The 21,231-nt window shown below is 42.7% G+C and overlaps 1 protein-coding gene across 2 annotated transcripts; it reads left to right on the top strand.

Moving 5' to 3' along the window:
• The first annotated feature begins 44 nt into the window (after positions 1-44).
• Positions 45-14,833, top strand: MOSPD1 (motile sperm domain containing 1). 2 transcript variants are annotated; one of them, XM_037407705.1, is made up of 7 exons: positions 45-176; positions 5,474-5,730; positions 5,911-5,986; positions 9,199-9,425; positions 11,374-11,535; positions 12,112-12,215; positions 13,726-14,833. In XM_037407705.1, exons 2-6 carry the CDS (start codon positions 5,577-5,579, stop codon positions 12,189-12,191), a joined length of 699 nt encoding a protein of 232 aa, XP_037263602.1. In that variant the 5' UTR covers positions 45-176; positions 5,474-5,576; the 3' UTR covers positions 12,192-12,215; positions 13,726-14,833. The 2 variants fall into 2 exon arrangements, with proteins under 2 accessions (XP_037263602.1, XP_037263604.1); XM_037407707.1 differs by lacking the exon at positions 12,112-12,215.
• The last annotated feature ends 6,398 nt before the right edge of the window (positions 14,834-21,231 follow it).

Below are 21,231 nucleotides of genomic sequence, written 5' to 3'. Positions count from 1 at the left end.
GGGCGGGGCGCCGGCACATCTCGCGATAGCTGGCCGGCCGGCCGGCGGCGGACGGTAGCGGGTCCGCCGCGATCCCGGCAGCCATAGCGACGACGCTACCTGCAGTGACGGGAGCAGGCGGGGGGGGGCGGACAAAGGGGGCGCCGCGCGAGCCCGCAGCCAGCGGCCCCGGAGGGGTGAGTTCGGGCCCGCGGCGTCGGGCGACACCCCCGGGCTGGGGCGCGGGGCGGAGGAGCGGCACCCTGGGCGTGAGGCGGCGCCGGGCCCGGCAGCAGCGGCTCTGGCCGGCCGGGCCCCCCTCCCCTCCCCTTCCTTGCGGTGGGGAGCGCGGAGCTTTGCCCCGGCAGCTCCGGCCGTGCGGGCCGGGGTGGGGGCGCTGGTGGCGCCGCGGCCCTTCCCCTCGGCGGCGCCGTCGTGAGGAGGGAGGAGGGGGCGGCGGCCGCGCTGCCAGGCCCCGGCGCCGCCTGCCCGGCCTGGCCCCTCGCACCCGCGGCGGGGAGCGGGGCAGCAGGGCAGCGGGGTCCAGGCGCTCCCACCGGAGCCGGGGGGTGCGGGCCGGCCGGTGCGGGGCCGGGGCTCGCCGGAGCTGGCTCCGAGCTGCCGGTGGGGAACGGGGCGGGACGGGGCCGGTGCTGGCAGCGCGCTCGTCACGGGCAGGGCAGGCTGCGGGGAGAGGCCGTTAGCGCGCAGATACCTCAGCCTTTATCTCTGCTGCTCCTTGTTGGAAAACAAAGAGGGTCAATTAAGTGTGTGCGGTTATTGCTAGTTCCCCTGCCTTCGGCAGGTGCGCTGGGAGGGCCGGTCGGGGTGCCTTTCTTCTCCGCTCGCCGGGGAAAGGGGGGTTTGCTGTCAGTCTGTGGCACCTCGGCATTGGGGCAGAGTATTTGAGCCTGGCCTGGGATAGGGGGACAGGCCACGTAGCGCTAATGAGCACTAATACACGTTTAAAAACGAGTTGGGTTTAATGCATCAAACACGACCTGAAAGTGAGAAAACTGAGACTAAAGTAGGTGTGCCCTTGAAAGCCTTCCATAGGGTTCTGATCCGTTCTACTATACGGCTCAGAAGAAGCAACGCGTAGCTGTTATTTCATATTTCCCTGCTTTCACATGTCTCTTTAGTTGCATTTGAATAATGTTTTTTGCTACTGTCACCTTTTCAGTATCTGAAAAAGTAAAGGAAATAAGTAATGAGGTCCTGGTAAATTTTGCTGTCAGTATCAGCATGATTGATGCATGTTGTAGTCATCTGTGCTAATAGGTAACGCTTTGAGACTATTTCATTTTACAGCATACTGGAGACTGTTACTAATTACGTTTCCCATCACCCTGCAAAGAGGTAAACGGTAGCATATTTTGGCCCAGGCTTTGCAAAGTGTCAGAGTGGTTCTGCCAGTTTAAATGTGACTATCCGCCTACTTAAATGCTTTGCGGAATATGTGCCTTCATAGATTAGCAAATTGAGGTGAGGTTAACCAACTTGCTCAAGGTCATGGAGTGTCGGTGACAGAGTTAGCAAAAATGGAATCCAGCCATTCTGGCTCCTGGGTCTGTGCTCTAATCATTGGATGACTCTCCCAAATAATTGCAGGTAGTTTAAACATTGGTTTGCGTCAGTGCATGTTAAGGCCTTCAAAAACTTCTGGAGAAACAGAATGTTAATAGATCTGCTTTGGATTCTATGTCATATTTACACGTAGCTCAACTTGACATAGGAGGGAATTTTGAAGAAGGTTTTGGCTTGTTTTGTAAATATGCGCTCAAAAGGCATGAGTTTTATTGAGCAGATAGTGTAGAAGACCTTATTGGGTAGAATCAGAGGGTAGATCATGAGATCTAACAAAGATAGATTACACTGCAATGAGACAATTTTTAAAAGGAGGATGTGGAGGCTATGACTGTAAAGAGGTTATCTTCTGAATAAAGTGTTTACCAGATGACATTCTGTAGAGTTATTTGTAGTCATTAGGAAAAAAACCCAACCAACAAATGCACTCAGAAGCCATGGCGATAAGGCTGTTGGAAGTTACAATGGGAACAAAAAACTTCCTGACTTGATTTATTTTTTCAGCAGATACTTGTTAAGTAAAAACAAATCACAAATGGTGTTATTTCAGGTCCTAGAGAGAAGATACGTTTCACTTCATGTTTTTCTCTGTCAAGTTTAAATTTATGAGGAAAGGGATTTCAAAGGAAAAACTGGCAGATCTGTCCTATTGTGACACCAGCAGTATATATTTAGTAACTTCAGGGAGGAGAGATCCTTATTGTGCTAAAAAAAAAAATCAGTGACAATTGTTTGTCTGGACTTCAAAGAGCGTTGGAAAGCAAGCTGGCATTGTTCAGGTGTTGTACTTTGGCCCATGTCCAGTAACGAGCATTACATTTGACAGATTCCTGCACCTGCAGGGAGTTTCGTTGGCAGTACTAGGAGAAACCCATCTGTGCAGCGTAGGTCACAGAATCGAGACCACAGATCTCAGTTTTGTATGGGTTGGTTTGTGCTTACCTTTATGTTCTGCAAGTAATCACGGTGACTTGGCTACAAAATGCAGCGATTGTTGTGAGGATCTGCTGAGCTACAGCGCAGAAGAGCAGCAGCCAAGTTTCTTTTAAATGAACTGGCTGGGGTGCCAAAGGCAGCCAGCTGCGTAGCTTTATTCTGAACATGAGTGCTGCTTTAGGGTTCATCTGCGCAGAGAAGTTGTGATGAGACAGGCTTTCTCTGAAAGTCTTTGCAGTTTCTTGGTGATGAGTGCTGTATGAAAGGTATGCTGTTGTTAATACTAAACCGTCAAATCTTCCCAGCATATGTACAGTTTATAATGCAGTCTTTGGGAAGAGCGCTTCTGCTGATGTTACTTGGGGAGATATCCCAGCGCTGTGACTTTTAAGCCAAAGTGATGGTCTTAAAAAGGATGCTGGTTGCTTGCTTAGAAATCCAGACATTTATATCCTGAATGACGCTGCTGTGTCAGCAAACGTGTCTATTATAAGTCTGGGTTTGCCAGATTTTACTTTTGCCAGTTTGGGCGGTACCTTCTTATCCAGCCAAGTTAAATAAGAAAAGGAAGCAATAACGGGATATACTTTTTTAAGATTGGTGGCTTTCCGCCTGCAAGTTGTGGAATCCTGGAAGGTTTATGCACTGTGTTTTTAATGGCTGCATAAGAAAAATGAGCCTGTTGATAGGCTTTAGTGATCTATACCTCCACTGTTGTTGTGATTTGTGGGGTTTTGGACACCTAAACACCTGGCTGAGCTGAAGAAACTGGAGTTGTGATATGATGACAAGAATCGGAATGAAACATGTGCAGTTATTAAATAAAAAACTAAAGCATTGAAATAATATTATTATACAATTTTTTAAAAAAATATTACATATAGTCACTTAAATATATAGCAGTAGTTTGCTATTGGGTGTACAGTAGTTTAAAACACTTATTAGGAAAAAACCAACCTGTTAATTTCAAAGATTGCCTCTATTTCTATTGTGCATAATGTATGCAGTATAGATATGCATAAGGACCAAAGATTCTCACATATGCTTACTGTATACTGCAACGAGCTAACTTTTGGGGACCTCCCCCTTCAAAAAAAACCACCCAAAACCCAACAACAACAAAAAAAGACCCAAAACAGACACCTTCACCCATCTGCCTATGAGAAGTTTCAGAGTAAGTAATTTTGTATTGCTGTGAGCTGGCAGGCTTTCCACATTAGTTCTTCATATAGCCTTAACATATTTGAATGGAACAATGAATCTCACTTTGCAATAGTACATTAAGTTGTTAAAGTAATGATACGTACACTTGCTGCATGAAGTGATTCCAGAGTTTAATTCTTCTGAAACAAAAGGGATCCACCAAAATTCTAAGCAGCACTTGGAACCCAAGTGGCCACCTACAGAGCTTTTTTTTTAGACTCTTAATAAGGTAGCAGGACATCAACTTGGAACACTATCTTTGGGGATTTGTTTTCAGAATATTATTAGTAGCATTTCAGTGCAGTGGAAACAAACCTGTGCTCTGAAAAGAAACTGGATCTTGGGAAAAGACATTCCAGTGAGAGCCATGAATTTAAATTCTACAGGGATGATTTGCTATTTAAAAAAAAAACATGTAAATTTAGAAGCTTAGTTTGTGAGTAAGAATCAGAACCTGTAAATCTGAAGATATGACAGATATACTCAAGTAAACACCTAAACCTGTCTCATATTTCAAGGATGAAACACATAGCTGGTGCTTGGAAACATGAATATCATGATGTTTAGAATGCAAAAATAAGCATTTGGTTTTGATTGTTCACGATGAGGTTATTCACTGCTGGGAAGTCCGGAGACTACATTTCATAAGGTGCAACCAGATCAGTTTATTAGACGGGAGAAGAGCTGAAATGGACCTTGTTTTATAAAACTTCAATGGAGGTGGAAATGACAGCTGATGAGTCAGTAGGAACCTTTTGTTCTTCTAATATTTTCTACTATACAATAAAGTTAAACCTCAAAGGACACTTTCAGTTTGATAATTAACCTATAGGAGCTACAGTAAAATATGACGTTCTTTGGGGACAGATATGTAGCTGTTTCGCTTTGTTCTGTCTGTAGTGTGTAAAGTCAATGGTATGTGTGCTGAGGAGTCTGGCTTTAATTTTATTTTATGAATTACATTTGGGATTGTTGCTTAGTTGGGTCATGGGTTCTGGTTTAATTCTGGAATGTCACTCAAAATAAAACAAAACTGTAGGGATGGCAGAGGGAGAATTACAATGGTAATACTTTGGTTAGAGGCAGTGGTGGTAGAAGACCTGTCTTATTTTTTAATCAAATAGTAAATCCCAAATCTGTTTGGTGTTATTCATCCCAGTTACTTTTCAGTTGGTTGCCTGTAACTACCATGCAGTTGTAACAAGAGTTTAGTTTAAGCAAGGCGTGAGGGTGTTTCCCATTCTTTTGTTCTGAATCTCTGGGATTTGACATACCTCAGTGGCTGTGTGAGCAGATACCTAAGTTGTTACACCTCATCCGGGAAGGTCACCACTGCAGAAGGATTCCTGCCTAAGCAGTGACTACTGCTGCCTTACATCTTTGTGTTCCCTCATTTCTGCTCTGTTTCTTCTCGCGTGTTAGTGTCCTGAGGACAGGATGGGATATCTTTTTTGTTGTCGTTGTTTGGTTTGTGTTGCAAAGACCCAGCATAAGCAACCTTAGTTGTGGACTGGGACCCCAAAATGCTGCCGCAATACTTTGAAGAAGTGCTTATCCATTTATTTTATAGCAGTTTGTTAAATAGGTGGAAACTGGATGCAAAAATTTTTTCTATTTCCGTATTTTTCAAGGAACTTAAATAGAGGTGGATTCATAACCAGGCATCGCATTTTTGTATTTTCACACCTTTGTTGACTGCCTCAGTTTAGTATAGACTTATGGAAATAATCTTCTTGCCTTTTCTCTTTTTTCCCCTTTTTTCCTTTAGAATTGCCAAAATGCTTTGGAATTCTTAAACGATTCAAAAACTGAAGTCTCTGAGGATACAAAATCATAAGAACACAAGAAGCAGCAAGGAGGATTCAGTGCCAATGCAGCAACAAAAAAGACAGCCAGAGTTAGTGGAAGGAAATCTTCCTGTTTTTGTTTTTCCTACAGAACTTATATTTTATGCAGATGACCAGTCAACACACAAGCAGGTGTTGACTCTATATAACCCCTATGAGTTTGCCTTAAAATTCAAAGGTGGGTTTCTTAGGTTAAGTTCTATTTAAGGGTCAGTTGGTGCTCTTGAACAGTCCAATTATAATTCATGTAACAAATCATATTTGTGACAAAACCAAACTCGTGTCTTTACATGTATCTGTTGAAGTTGGTGAGGTATTAGTTCATGATTTGTTACCACAACTGTCCTTTTCGTTACAGTTCTTTGTACAACTCCAAATAAATACGCAGTGGTTGATGCTACTGGTGCAGTGAAGCCGCAGTGCTGTGTTGATATGTAAGTAAAAGTTGGTTGTCGGTGGTTTTTTTTCTAATGTAAAACATCTGATTATCATAATTTCTTTTATTATTTAAGAGGTAAATGACAGCACGCAGAGTATAAACTATGTTGGATAAAGATACAATATTTTCTTAATCTTCTGTGTTCTTGTGGCCATCTGGTCTTGGCTGTTCTTTCGCTCTAGGGCAGAGGTGTTACAATGTTGGAGGTAGTTCCTTCTTTAATTTGTCTTTAGGCAAAATAAAATGCTACTAAATGCACCTGTAGTATAGTATGTAAACCAGCAGTGAGAGTAATGTGAGCCTCTTCTGAGTACTTCTTTGTACAAGATAAATAACAAGAAAAGCAAGACCCCCAGGGTTGAGATTTCTTTGTGAGAAGTGTTTGTTTGCAGATTGGCAAAATGAAAATGTGCGCAGTCCTACTGAGCACATTTTCCTGGGCCACATTTAATAAAGGTACTTTTGTCTACCTTTCACCCTGGGTGCTGCACTCCCGTTCTTGGATCTCTCAGTCTCCCCTTTACTTGTTTCTCCTGTCAGGTCCCAACTCAGTAACAGAGAAAATAAGAAAGCCAGTTAAGTAACCACAGCAATGTACAGGGTCTGTAGGCTGTTATAATTCAATGTAGAGTAGGTATTTAGGCTAAAATAGACCAACTTTTTTCATCTTCCATTTGCCATGTTATTTCTGTGCTGATGTACAGATAAAGAAAGTATGAAGTACCTAAAAGTGCAGACTGAGCTTTCTGAATAGAAATTTGCAAACTGTAAAACACCTTCTGGAATCTGTAGCTAACAAATGGTCATATACAAAACACTCCACTGCTGAATGATCCGTCTTTTGTTAGATAAATAATGCAGTGCTTGGGAATGGCTCTTCCCTGTAGGCTGTTTTCCTTAGGTGTAATTTGGAAGATGCCAAGGACTCGCCAAATAAAAGGGAAGTTTAAAACGTGGAACTGAAAAGTTTAAATGGGCAGGGGCAACAATCCTAAAAATGGAACAAAACAGGTTAGAATATACCGGTGTATCAGTGAAGATTCCAGTCTTTAGCAGACATTTACACAAGCTTGATTACATGTGGTTAATTTTAAACAAATGTCTTTTGTTAAATAAAAAGATAAGACATATGCGTGTTTCCAAGGCAGTTTTTTTGTGTGGTAAAAACTCCCATCCCATTCCAACAGTTGCTGTCTAAGGGCAGTGTTTACTGCTAGGATATGAGCAGTACTATGCAAGTATGGCCATTTGCCAGATAAACAGATATTCTACAGAGCTTCCAATTATGCAATGGTCTCTAAAAAGTAACAGGAGAATGTATCTGTTTATAAGGGTCTGCAAAAAATATCTCTTTGCTTGGCAGCAGATGCATGTTCTCATAGCACAGTGTTATGTAAAGATTCTGTTTAGTTTGGTAGTTAGTGCCCTGGTACTAAGAGTAGAAACAAAAATTTAAAAGGAAGTGTTAAAGGAAGAAATAAAAGAGTTGAGTCTGCTGTTCTGATGTGCTGAGAGTTGTATGTATTAGGATTGGCAGGGGAGGAAGCCTTTTGTTTTAGTGAAGGCAGTTGCCCAGCCAACACCCAGCTTCCTGAAAGCCTGTCATAAGCACGCTCTTGCCTCTGAAGTGACTTAAAACTCTGTACATTCCTGCAGCCTTTTTGCTTGGGGGTTGACTTAGTCTCTGTTTCCTTGCTGAACAGTCTATTCAGACTAGATACTGGTTACAAACACTGGCTGTATTAATAATTGTAGGTATCTTGATGTGATACAGTTCCTTTAACTGAAGACTGAAACACAAAACGTGTTTCTTGAAGCGTTTAAATGTATATATTATCACAAAGTTAGGTTTCTTGAAGCAATTTTGAGACTACTATCCTGTATCACTAAGGGTAGAACCATTTTTTTTCCCCTCTTGAAGCCAAACTTCTTGAAGCCAAATCACTGATATGTAGGTATTTTTCTAACCTAAGATTGTTACCTTAGAAATTTAAAATAGCCTTTCACAGAAGTTTTCCACTTTGGAAAAATAATTAAAATCCATATTAACCCTAAGAGCTGATATGACTTCAGAACCTAAATGTTACAGCTTTTTAATACTAGATACGTATTTTCGAAATGAATCGTAAACGTAGAGATGAGGTAGTTGAGCAGAGCACTGCTTAGAGGTCTGTATTGCCTTTGATCAGTGCTATTTTAAAACCGTGCCTTTTGTAGGTCCAACATATAATTTTTCCCACAAAATGCCATAAAACTAGGAGGAGTGCAACAACTATCACCCTGTTTTACTGTTGAAGCCACCTTGGTCCATGTATTCAAAACAGTAGAGCGAGAGTGGTTGCTGGACAGTGAGAAGGTTTACCAAGAAAATAACTGACTCATAGCTATAACTCGGATGTCTACACTGCATTCTGAGTTGTGATTGCAGCTTGTGTAGCTACACCCGGTAGCTAGTCAAGTATCTGCAGCATCATGTATTTCAGTGACGGCTACAAAACATGCTCAAGGTAGCTAGATTGATGAGCAAAGCTGTGACGGCACAGAGCTCTGCTGTTGATATCCAGGTTTATTTCACCGAGGACAGATAAGAAATGTTTGTGTAGATACACAGGCGTCAACATGCTCTTAATGGTGGGCCTCTGACTGTAAAAATCCCTTTAAATCTAGCTGAATCCTGTCTGTAAAGTGAATGAGTTTTGCTTCTGAGAAAGTATAATTATAAAGCTTGGAGCCTGGTTTCCTCAAAAAGCTAGACTTGTGCCATCACCTATCCAAGTGGTTGGCAGTCCTACTTTCCTTCTTTCCTTCCCTGTCCAGTCCAGTCCCCCCATACCTTTTAAAATCATTGGCCAGCGTCAAACAACTTTGATAAAGGAGAAGGGGGGTTTCGTGCAATTTGGCAGCTAGGCCTCAGATCAAGGCAAAGGTGTGCCTGAGGTAAAGAATTAACTGTTCTTTTTGGCCAGCCAATTGGAGAATATAGATTTGGGAACCAGAACAGACGTAAGGAGGGAGGAGGGAGAAAGAAAGAAAGCAAGACCAAATCTTAAAGAACATTGAGTGATGGAGGAGGTAATGGGGATCTGGACTGTCGCAGTCTGTCTGGGTGGGGGGTCAGAGGGGAAACATTGGGCTGCAGGATGTAAATCCATAGGAGACATGCTTCTTGTTAGTTCCTCTGTTTGAAAATGCTGTTTTCCTCTGCAGTGTGATTCGTCACAGAGATGTTCGGGCTTCTTACTATGGTGTGATAGATAAATTCCGTCTACAAGTGTCTGAGCAGAGCCAGAGGAAGGCATTAGGGAAAAAGGAGATTATTGCTACTCTACTTCCGTCTGCAAAGGAACAGCAACAACAAAAGGAAGAGGAGGAAAAACGAATAAAAGAACACCTGGCTGAAAGTGTCTTTTTCGAGCAGACTTTGTGTCAACCAGGTAGCTGAAATCTTTTACCCCTCCTGTCTTCTGAATCGGTTATGAACAGCTCAAGTGACTAGAAAGACTAGATTAAAATAAACTGTAAAATAATTATTTTTACTTAGCTGTAAGACTGCTGTCTTTATCACTGGGGGATCCCAAGAACCCAAACTATGGCTGTGCTGCTTATGCTGGCTTGATTAATTAAGACCCTTTGCTGCCCCATGTTTACATGTCATACCTTGGAGAGTACCTCCTCTGTTCCTCTGGTGCAGAAGTTCTGTTACAGCCAGTGCGAATTTATCTGCAAAAGGTTGGTAGTTATTTTTTCCCCTGGGTTTTTTCAGAACATATGCCCCTTCTGAGTTTGTTCCAAACCCTTAATCCTCCATTTCCTGATGAGCAGGAAATAGTGCCAAAACATCTTCTAAAGTGCTCCTTGTTCTGAGCCATCTCCTTTGTCTGTCTCACAAGTACAGAAAAGCACAGTCGCTAGCTGAAAACTCTTTGCATCTTTCATATGTGAGGAAGTGAATCAACAGTCTTGGGGAAAACCTGGACCAAATTGTTAAACTGAAGTGGTAGAGGGAGATACAAAAAATACCAAGTTTTACCAGAACTGAATGTAAACTAATTCTTGACTTGACAGTCTACGTTCTTGTTACTTCTGCTGATTTATACTGTAATATTCTTGCCGCTGTTTTATTTTTCATGACAAGAACAAAATCAGTTCCAGAAAATAGATGAAACTGCTTGAGAGCGTTCCTCCTGTTAAAGCCAAACTGTTCCACTATGTTTATACATAGTTTGTTGACTGGTGAAACACCTTTTACTAAAAAAAAAAAAACCCCAAACCCTCAAGAACAGGTATTACTAGGCTACATGGTTAAAGCAAACCTACAAAGATCTCTGGGTTCAGGGAACAAAATGTACTATGATAGTTGTTCCGGTAAGAGGGTTTGAACTGTCCTGAACAATCTGATACTGGTCTTCATCCAGATGGTATTTCTCTGCTTAAAACCTTGTTGACTACACTGTATTGCTTGCTTACAGAAAAACAGTAAACAAAGCAACTACAGTCTTTGCATATAACCTGCAGCCTAAAAATAACAGATTTATGGAATTGAAATAGGACACATATTGCTAGTCACTGAGGATAGAAAAACTTTGTAAGAACATTGGCTAATTTCCAGTGGGTCTTAAGAATTTGGTTAGAGGTATTCAACTACCATGTTAACAGCTCTTTTCAAAGATTACAGTGTGCCTTTGAGCAGGTTCCAGCTATTAAACTGCAGTGCGATAAAAAGCATGAAGGACAGTTCATCTGTAGTTTGCAATTCCTTATTTTGGTGATACTTGACTGTCAAAGTGGTTCGTTCTCAGAGGTTTTAAAGTAAAATTCAAATATTACTGATTTGTGGCATGTAAACTGGTTCTGGCAGGTGCAGCCCTTAAATCCTCTAAAGAAATGAGGGGAACTCATCTGGCCCAAGAACCTGTGCTCTTGCTATAGCCAAGTTTTGTTCTGGAGGCGTAAGCAGTTGTCTGCCTGTGCAGCTCTTTAGGTGCTCTTTCCCAATTGATTACTAATCACTGAAGGGAAATGTCAAGGAGTGGAGTCAGGCCGCATGGTGAAACCTGAAGTGCAGCTGAAACATCCAGCTGTCATGAGTGTGTCTGTATAGCTGCTGGGCCTGGCTGGCTCTGTTCCCCCAGACGGGAGAGGTTTGGGAAGTCACGTAAAAACAATTCCCAGCATCACACCAGGCAGCAGCCTTCTCCACTGCAAAAGGCAGAAGCTTCAGAAGGGTGGCTTGAAGAGTTGTTTTCCACCCCCTCCAAACTCCAAAGGAAAAAGAAAATCTGAGGATATTGCAGCTCCATTGCACTGCAAGTATTTTTGCAGAATCTATAACACTTCTATTGGTTAGGTGTTCCTTACAGTTGGTACTGTCTTGTTTTTCAGAAAACAGAACTGCCTCGTCGGGACCTAGTTTACTAACAGTCTTCCTAGGAATAGTGTGTATTGCAGCACTAATGCTACCTACATTGGGGGAAATGGAATCCCTGGTGCCTCTCTACCTCCACTTAAGTGTGAATCAAAAGTTAGTAGCTGCTTATGTTTTAGGTAAGTATTTGGGATTTTGTAAATGTTTTCTTGCAACTTCTGTGATTTGGGAAACTTCTGTGTTTGCCAGTGGCTCCAGGAAACTTGATGGAGACAAAGCACCACGTTACATTCTGGTTTACATCTCCACTTATATTTTAACTTGCAGCCATAGTGACATCAGGGTAAATCAGTTATCGTAAGTGTTTTAGACTAGAGTTTAGTTGGTATTATATACAGGCCCCTACATGTTAATTTCACCTTCATTTGATGACTGGCCAACTGTAGTCATCTGCCAACAACACTGAATGGAATGTGCTCTTTCTTATTCTTATGTTGAAACAGAGAGTTACTCTCCTGCAGAACCTAGATCTCTTTTGTTTTGTTACTCTCTCCAACCCAGGTGAGCTGGCCTGAAAGGCTCCATTCACTACCTGCCTGATAAGCAGTTGAAATGTGTGGAAATAAGTTGTTGTAAACCCTAAGAGACCACTACCATCCACAGTTCTTCCTGATGTGTAACTTGCTCCTCAATTAGCAAACGTAGAGAAGTTGCACATTTTACTTGTTATGACTATTTTCCTGTAACTATTTCAGATTTGAAGAACAGTCACACTAAACTCAGTTCTCCTGTCCCACTACCTGGCAGAAATGAGGATTTAAAGGAAACGAGCTAGGCAGCTTCAAACTGATAGCTAGAGGTGAGGTAGTGATGGGAAAAGATGCAAGTTCTTGATGGTTAACACGCACACTCCCTTGACTGATTGACTCCTGCAAGTCAGTCTGCTGAAATGGTTTGAAAACTGACTTGTTGCTCTTTGCCTGAGCTGATGGTGATGTATTTTCAGATCAGGACCTTGCAGTAATCCTTGCTTGGTGTTTGTCTCTAGTTTTGGAGATTACTTCAGTTTCTGCTGGTGCCAGCTGTAGTATTAAGTCATTTGACTTCATACACTTGCAACAACTTAACCTGTTCCTCTGGTAGCAGCGGTTTTAGTGTTCATGAAAGATCATTCTGTGTGCAACTCTTGCAGAAAGCTGATTGCTCTTGAGAAGAAACCAACTGGGCACACTTGACAGTTGAGGAGTATTTGCTTTACAGACATGAGTCAAACCCTTTATTGCCGGAAAGCCCCTGTACAAGTGGTGTAGGCTGTCCTGTAGCACCTTCCAGAAGCCTCTGTTACTACTCTACAATGATTTAGATAATCCAAGCTAAGGCCTACAGCAGTTGTGGCAGTACTGATTGTCTAAGCTTAGATAAATACATATATATACATACACATATATAAAAAATTATATTAATCATAATATTTTAAATATATATAAAATAGCTAAGCTCTCTGCAGTGAAAGGCTGCTATATTGACGTCATCTGAGCCTGCAAGAAAGTTAGATTGCCTAAGAACAGATAAACTACTATTTTGGTGTTATGTAAGGTTGGAATTGAGGGAGCCCGAATGTTTTTCTGTATGCCTTCTTGCTTTCTGCCATGTAACTTATGGCTAAAGAACTTGCAGATTTGCACTGTATCAGCACATAATTAAAGTGAACTTTCAGCGAGTTATGAGTAGGTTTATTAGCCCCACATTTCCTGCTTTCATCTGTTTTTAATTGTTTTTAACCTCTATCAGAGCAGTTCTTTTTTTCTTCCTCCCTCTTTAAAGGTCGTCACAAAGGCTCTGTAGAAAGCTCCCTGTGCAGACTGACAAGGAAGCCTAACATCTTTGTCTAAAACTAATCTTTGATCAGTTATTCTGCACAGAGCAGGAACAAAAATGTCTTGGAGCCTTGAGCTAATCTGCCTTACTGATGATTCAGCATGCGAGTTACACTGCCCATAACTAGCCCCCACGAAAACGGGTGGCTTGTGTGCTAGCGTTACACTTACGTAAGTTAAAATCTTAACGTTAAGATTTTCCAGTAGTGAGATCAGTAATTGTCTGGAGTATTTATAGCTGCTTTGGCATTTAGTTACTAGATATACTGCCACTTCAGTGCAGTTTGGTTTGGTTTTTTTCCCCCCCTTTTTTACACAGTTTTTGACTACATCAACATTTGGAGCAATACTTCTAGTATTTAAGTGAAGCGTATATATAAACTCATTCTGCATGTATTTATGCACTGGCCTGTGACAGGGTAAACTGAATTTTAAATATTTTATTAAGTGAAATTAAAGCGTTGTGTTTAGTTCTTAATTCTTGTCTTTCAGGTCTCATCACCATGGTTATTTTGAGAACATGAGCAATGAGTTAATAGGATGTCAAACACCTTACTGTATATTCACATCATGAATGTGGACTGCCTTTTACTCCCATTTGGCTCATTAAGATGCTAGCAAAACTGTTCAGTGATTTAAGATACCTTCAGAAGTGTAATATATTTTAACTATGTATAATAAATGAAAGACTCAAAGCACTTTTCGGTGCTTCTGTAACAGACAGCTATGAAATGTTCAGTGATACCTGTGAAAATAATTTGAAAAACTTTTATATCTACGCCTACTGTAAAAAATCCTTATTAAAGCAACATTTGTTATTTTTAGTCTATGTTCACATCAGTGCGTGATCACTACAAAAGCAAACTGTCTTATGTAAAATGTTCATTTGGTTTGTGGTTGTACATGCTGAGGCTGGTGCATAACACTTCTGTATACATACCAGAAGGATGAGAGTCATGACTAATCATTGAAGAAAATTAAAAATTCCATCAGTGAAACTATGAAATAAACCATGAATTTTAGGTGAAGAATTAACTCTCAAAATTCCTTACTTCATTATTTCCGATGTAGCATTGAGTGCTCGTTTTCTTACCTGGGGAAGTAATTTCTGCAACAGCCATTTTGTATCACAACTGTAGACAATAAAACCAAGTTCTGTAATCAGATCCTTTCATTTCTTAGGGATGCATGCAATATGTGAATTAAGTGGCAGTAACAGAAGTTGCACTCACGCTGCACACTAACACAAAATTCACCATTTTTATGATTTTAGAGACCAAACTCAGTACAGCAACACAGGCATTCCTTGACACCATCCCTTCACCCCCAGCTAAGGTAGGGGATTTCCTTTGTATCAGAAACTCCTGCTCAAATGCCATTTTTAACTTTAGGTGAATATTTGTCTTGTTTCATATAGTAAGTATTTCCTTTCATTTGACATTTCACTGTCAAGATGTTAAGTTTAAAAATATTTCTGCTGAAGGGGCACTATTAATGCATTTGATTCATACATGCAAATCTTTGTTTATAAGAAGTCTATAATATGCTCTGATCTGTATAAAAAACACATTTTGGAAATTAAACCTCCTTTCCCCCTGCATGTTATGGGTCGCTTTTCTGCTTATATGTGGAAGTACAAAGAAACCATGCAGGTAACAGTGTTGCTTTAAAAAAAAAAAAAAAAAAAAAAGGTTGAATTCCAGTTGTTAATCACTACATTTTTTTCTTATATATAAGACAAGTAAGTTTTTAAAGGACAATAAAATGTTGCTTCAGCTTGATTCTCAGAAGAACCGAAATTGTGTCATCTATCAGTGTCAGATGATAAAGAAGAGTCAAACATTAACATGCATTAAAAAAAAAAAAAGTTATTAAGTGGTTTGAGAACGTTGTGTCCCAGAGCGGTGCTGCAGACACAGCACTTGCCTCCAAACACTGAGATCGTATTTTTTTTTTGGGTGACGGTGTTTTCCTACCACTGCGGAGCTGCATTCTTGTAGTTTCTCTGTTAGGTACCTACGCTGTCAGTTCTGGTTTCCACGAGGCCGTTGAACCTGCTGCTTCTTGAGGAAGGGGAGGGAGCTAAAACCACCCCATGGTACATCAGCCTGGCTGTTAACAAGATATGTATTCAAGTGATTTAAAAAAACCCTGAACCACGAAACACACCCAAACCCACCTTTTTTTGCCCCATATCCTAGAGTTCTAGTCATGGGCTAGGATCATGTTTTCCCAGGCACTTGCAGAAGTACAGAAGAGAGAGAAGCCCACGTGTAAGAACCCGGAGTTGCTACAACCAATCCTGACACCTGCAGCTGCCTTGGTCCTGCAGGACAGGGCACGCACCAGCCTTGAGCAGGGAGATTACAGCCAACAGAGACCCTGCCTGCCAGCATTCGGTCTCAAGGAAGTTAAGAGGTGATTGGTTTAGAGAAACATCTTGACCAAAGAAATTGGTAACAAAAAGTTATCGGCACCTAAAACATTGGACCATGTCTTTTCCAAGGGCATGCAAGGAGCAATACACCGATAAGAAAGATTAAATGCACAGTGTAACTCAGCAAATGCAGATAAAACTGGTGCTTGGGCAAAGTAAGCATGACAAATGTGAATTTTGACTTCTTTCTGCTCCAGGGAGATTACAGCACACTGTGTAATCACAGATTTATTCCAGTTTGGGGAGAATGAGACCTGAGGACAGTGTCGGTTCAGCACTGCAAGGGGAATATATCAAATCATGTTACGGTACGGGCACAGGGAGACAATTTTACCAGGTGGACATGGAAGATTTACAAGATAATTCTGATACATAATATGTATATATACACGCACACATCTCTAGTACTTCATAGGGTTATGGAGAACACCGAATGCCTTTGGAAATAAGACCTGAGACAGTGAATATGCCTCCTCTTAAAAACACCAGGAAAAACAGTTAAGCCTTCACGTCATTTCCCATTCCTGACTCTTTAAGACAAACAAAAGAGTCATTTCCTTGAAATGGAAAAGTATTTTCAGCAGACTGCTAGGAAGGCTTTAAGATCATCCAGCAGAAACAATTACCTTGTTTACCCAGCACTTGCTATGGCACCGGTATCTCAGGGGGGCAATGCCAGCAGGCAGGGGCTGGGACTGCTGCCGAGATCACCTTCACCAGGGTCACTCCGGGCAGCTGTGGGCTTGGTACGTGCTCTCATCTAGGTGTTTGCACTTGCCTGCCTCAGAAAACACTTGGACTTCCCTATTTTATCTAAAGGAGCAAATCACAGAACGCTTCAAACTGTAATAGACCCAATATAACTGTTTCAGAGCTCCAGGGATCATCAGTTTCCAAACTTTCTGATCATCAGTTCATTTCACAAGGGATGGCAGGGTATGGAGCCCCCCCAGGCTGGGGAGCGGGGGGGATCAGTCTCCCCTGGAGCTCACCTGCAGGCAGACCCGGTCCCTGCAAAGGGAAACGCTGAGCTGCTGCTGCCGCTGCTCAAGTGCCACAGGAAGGTAACCGAGGGGGCTGGCGGGGGCAACGGTCACCACGCGCCTTTAACCAGCTTTAACAGCAGCATCTGAGCTGCTTCTAGAGACACCCATGCACAGAGCCGTGCCTTCAGCAACGCAGCGGAGAAATCCTTCCTGGAATCAACTGGCTAAGAACTGTCAAAGCCAACTGTACAGTATTGCATTTTCTGTTCACACCTAAGTAGTATGTGATAACCAACAAGCCTCAACTGGAAAGAGGCTGCCAGATCAGTTTGGCAATAAATCACCGTATTTTAGCCCTCATTTGTCTGTATATGTAAAATACCTCGCTTTCCTCACAAATGCCAAGTTCCATCCTCCCTTTCCTTTGTCAGGAGCATGAATCTCGTGCTTCAGACCCACGTGCACTGGTATCTCATCCCACTGCTGGGGCCAGGCTACAGAAGGAAACTTGCCTGAGCCAGATCCAGGAATACTTTGTTTACAGGAAAAAAAGTTCTTGGGTGCCAAGCGATGCATGCTTCATAGGGCCCGTGGGGATCCAGGGCAACCTCAAAATTCAGGGACCAAGCTGTACGTGAGGTCTTAAACCCCAAACCTTAAATCACCTCCCTGCCAGGAGGGAGTTTGGGCTCTTGGGTCAGAGCAGCTCAGGTGCTTTCTTCACCCTCTGACCTTGTACGAGACCCTCCCGGGGGTCCTGTGAAACGGGGCACTTCCCTCCTCTCCGTAGTGCTATGGATGGCACCGTCTCCCACCGGAGTGGAGGAGAAGGAGACGAAGGTAACGGTGCTGGCGCTGGGCTCCAGGTTCCCTGCAGGCGTAGCTTGCTGCCCGAGGAAATGAAACTACGGCTGAACCTGCTGGAGGAGAGCGGAGGGCACTGCTGCCCGCAGCAGATCGCCTGCTCAGCACTGCCACATAAGCCAGAAAACCCGGGGAAGCATCGCCACGCAGCCCGGCAAAAACCATTTAAAGATAACACACGGATAAATGAAAGGAGCCTGGAGAACCTCTGTATCCACAAAAAACGAGTGCTGGAGGAATGAACACAGGCAGGCAACACCGTAACAAGTAAAGCCAAGTAAGGGGATACACTCATTTTTCGGGTCTATTTTTGTCTTCTACAGAAGCTCTCTTCTGTATGCTAACTAGCTGTTTACTTTGGATAACGAACTGTAGCTAATGCATATGAGCTCTTGAAAATTTGCAAAGCTTTAACCACGCTGACAATATAACGTGGCATTACGTGCAGGCAAAGGCAGGCACCTTGGTCCCTGAAACAGCAGAGACTCTGCAAAGGAATAATTTAGAGCACAACCATGACCACAGCAGCACAATCAAAGCAACAGAGGGTCTCCTGGCCCTGAGGAACAAGGCCCGCCTCGGTGACCAGCTCCCTGTGACACCTCAGTTGTGGAATATCAGCTCAGACACACGGAACTGCCGTCACCCTGATCCCTGCAGAACAGGAGATACCAAGGAACAAGATGCTTGATAAAACTCCTATCAAAGACAAGGAGTAAAAGAAAAACGAGTCTGTAACGGATCTTAAATCCACGTTAACGGTTTTTAAAAAAAACCAAACAGAAGAAGAATTAACAATACAATTTACAGTAGCAAAATAATGAAATATGAACAATAATGAAACGAGAGCATTCTTCTCCAGGAAACTGCAGATACTCTTGGTGGCTTTGAGGTATGAACAAGGTGGCATCAGACAAACAAGAAACCACCATCAAGAGATAAATAAAACTCTGCAGCAAGGCTCTGGAATCCCACATTCCATCAACATCACCAAAGCCATTAGCGCCTTTCCCTCAGGAATCTCCAAAATCAAACCTGACGGCTGAAGTGAACATGCTTCAAATGAAAGGATCCCGATTTACTTTTAGCAGGAAGTTTCTTTCAGCAATTTCAGTGCCACACAGCCCGATTTCAGCCAGCTTGAAAGACAACGCAGCACACTGTTTCGGTGCCACAAAACACCACGTACGATACACACATCACGCCTTTGATTTTTTCTCCACACAAGGGGAAAAAGCAAATCACGAGAACCATGTTTCCAGATTAGTACCTGCAGCAGAAAGTGCTCCTGCTTGAGCAGCTCTTCCTACTTAAGGTGGCATCCAGCAAAATTCTAAAGCTGACATCCAGCAAAATTCTAAACATTTACACACCATTATTAACCATGGAAGGAAGTCTTACATAGTGAGCATTTTCCAAGGCTCTTACAAAGCAAGTAAAAGAAGAAATTAAACAATCAGAAGAATTTAAAATTTGGTAAATGGCAGATTTGTCTGAGGAATCTTCATGAGATTCCTCCCCATGAGACTGGGGAAGCCTCACGGTTCCCTGGCACACAGGACAATGGGCACGAGGGCACGGAGAGCCCGTGTTTGCTTTTGGTTTGAATGCGCTCAGCTCCTCCCTCCTTGGAAATTTCTGTTCCCGAGCCAGTTACTGAAAGTCAGACAAGGTTATTCTCCTTCAGTTGTTTATTCCCCTCCCTCCTCTCTCATGCTTCTACCACAAAGCCCCGACAGGGGAAGCAATCTGCCTTTTGCTGCGTCTTTTAGGTGTAGGGCAGCTGCCTGGAGCCCGCTGTGACGAACGAAAGGCATCTCCGGACCGAGACCCAGGCTGGCTGGCAGCTGGCCTCAAGTTTATCATTAGGATGCTCGTACCAAATATAAACAAAATAGGAAGACTCTACTGTTACAGGTAAAGAAAAAACCAACAAACCATCATCCAAGACATACTTTTAGGGAACAGACTCCAAATAAAAAAACGTGAGGTGACAATTTTTCCATCTAGTTAGTGAAAAGGGCTCTTGCAAGCTCCCCTCTGTATCAGTAAGGTTTTAATTGTTGTACTGTAGCTGTAAACATTCATTTACATTTACAAATATTTTAACTTGGTGCTTCCAGGAGAAGAGGGATCAACTTAAACTCCGTCTGCCAGCTGGTGATGAGAAAGGTTGCTTAAAACAGGGTATGAAGAGCTCACACATTTTAATTACAGCTCCTGAAGCTCTCTATTTTAAGCAAACGAGTTACGACTCCGACATATGCACTAACGCAACAGCATAAAGTGAACATTTCTGAAACGCTAAAGAAATGCACAAGCTGTTCTGAGGCTGGAAAGTGGCTCCCGGAGCCCCAGAGGTCACTCCTGCCTTCAGTCACTTCCCTAGCAAACCCGCTCACCATAGCGGGGCCGGACTCACAAACACAGCACTAATATTAGAACCACAACACGCATTTATACATCACGGTATTTTGGTCTCACCAATACAACCCTTTGGAGACCTGTTTTGTTGGCACAGGCTGGAGATCACTTAGACTCAAGTTTTCTGAAGAAAGGTGAAAAGAACAAATTTAGGATTAAGTTCTTATGCTGATCTCGGGAGGATGTGGGCAGCCGTTCAGTTGAGTATTCGGATCGACTGGCTTGCTGGCGACACGCAGAAGACCCCAGCAAGTTAATCTGGCTGATGCACAGGCTCGTTTTTCCTGGCATTTGTACCTCTCTTCTAGCATGAAGTATCTATTCCTCTGCTAAATGCAGTAACCACCAAAGCGCTCATTCCAAAAATACAGTCCCCCGAGCACTGGCACGGTTATCGATGTTCCCTCAGCAAGTGTGTCATTCTGGAGAAGGTGGAAGGAAGAAAAACACCGATCAGTTGTCGAGGAAGACACACGGGCCCAAGACCTGGGTTAAATGCCAACAAACGCTACAGGATAGTTTTCAACCAGACCAGTCAAGTGCCGATCACAAGCACGACTGTGGCAGGGTGCCATCCGAGAGGAGTGGCAGAACCCCAGAAACAGCTGTATGCCCCGAAAGAGTCACAGAATAAAAAAAAAAAAATAAATTGTATGGTTATATATACTTATACTTTCAGAGATATGTACGTATATATAATCATAACACTTCCAATATGGCCTGAGACAAGAAAGCTGCCCATTTCTTCTCAGAGGAAGACAAAGGCATAGACACTTGTAACACAAACTCAGAGCAGTTAAGGAATGTGTTACGCAACAGTCCTGTAACCGTGACATCTAATCAAGCAATCAATCATGTGTAAATGGGGAATTAGCAAAATGGAGCTAGTACTAACAGTATGAGTTACCATGTGAGTACAGGGTTGATGATGCACTTTGTATAGCACCCTAACTCCCTGAATCCAGATATATTTTTTGAAGGGTAATATAGTTCCAGAATCTAGTATTTCATTTCAGTGGAAAAACCCCTGTACGTCTCCTGACTCCAGGACGCAAACCCACAGCTTCCCAATGACACGGATGGACAAGAAACCAAGGTGCCTTTTTCCACAAGTTCAAGGTGGTTTCTGCTTCGCAAAAGCAGGGGAAGGACCAACTGCAGACTTGTAACTGCTTCTCTCTCCCCCAACAGCATCAACTGCCCTGTTAAAGCAAGCCACAGAGACCCCCCATTTCTTCCCCAAGAGGTGAGAGCCCTGGTGCTGCCCACCAGCCAGCTGTAGCTTCT

Source organism: Falco rusticolus, chromosome 14 (genome assembly GCF_015220075.1).
Source record: "Falco rusticolus isolate bFalRus1 chromosome 14, bFalRus1.pri, whole genome shotgun sequence".
Taxonomy (NCBI): domain Eukaryota; kingdom Metazoa; phylum Chordata; class Aves; order Falconiformes; family Falconidae; genus Falco; species Falco rusticolus.
Note: the sequence above shows the minus strand (reverse complement) of the source record. Positions and strands in the feature narration are given on the sequence as shown.

Excerpts from the sequence above, each read along its gene's own strand:
- MOSPD1 (XM_037407705.1), top strand. The coding sequence starts at position 5,577 with ATGCAGCAACAAAAAAGACAGCCAGAGTTAGTGGAAGGAAATCTTCCT. Across the intron at positions 9,426-11,373 it reads GCAGACTTTGTGTCAACCAG|AAAACAGAACTGCCTCGTCG; the intron begins GTAGCTGAAATC and ends CTTGTTTTTCAG. Across the intron at positions 11,536-12,111 it reads AGTAGCTGCTTATGTTTTAG|ATTTGAAGAACAGTCACACT; the intron begins GTAAGTATTTGG and ends TAACTATTTCAG.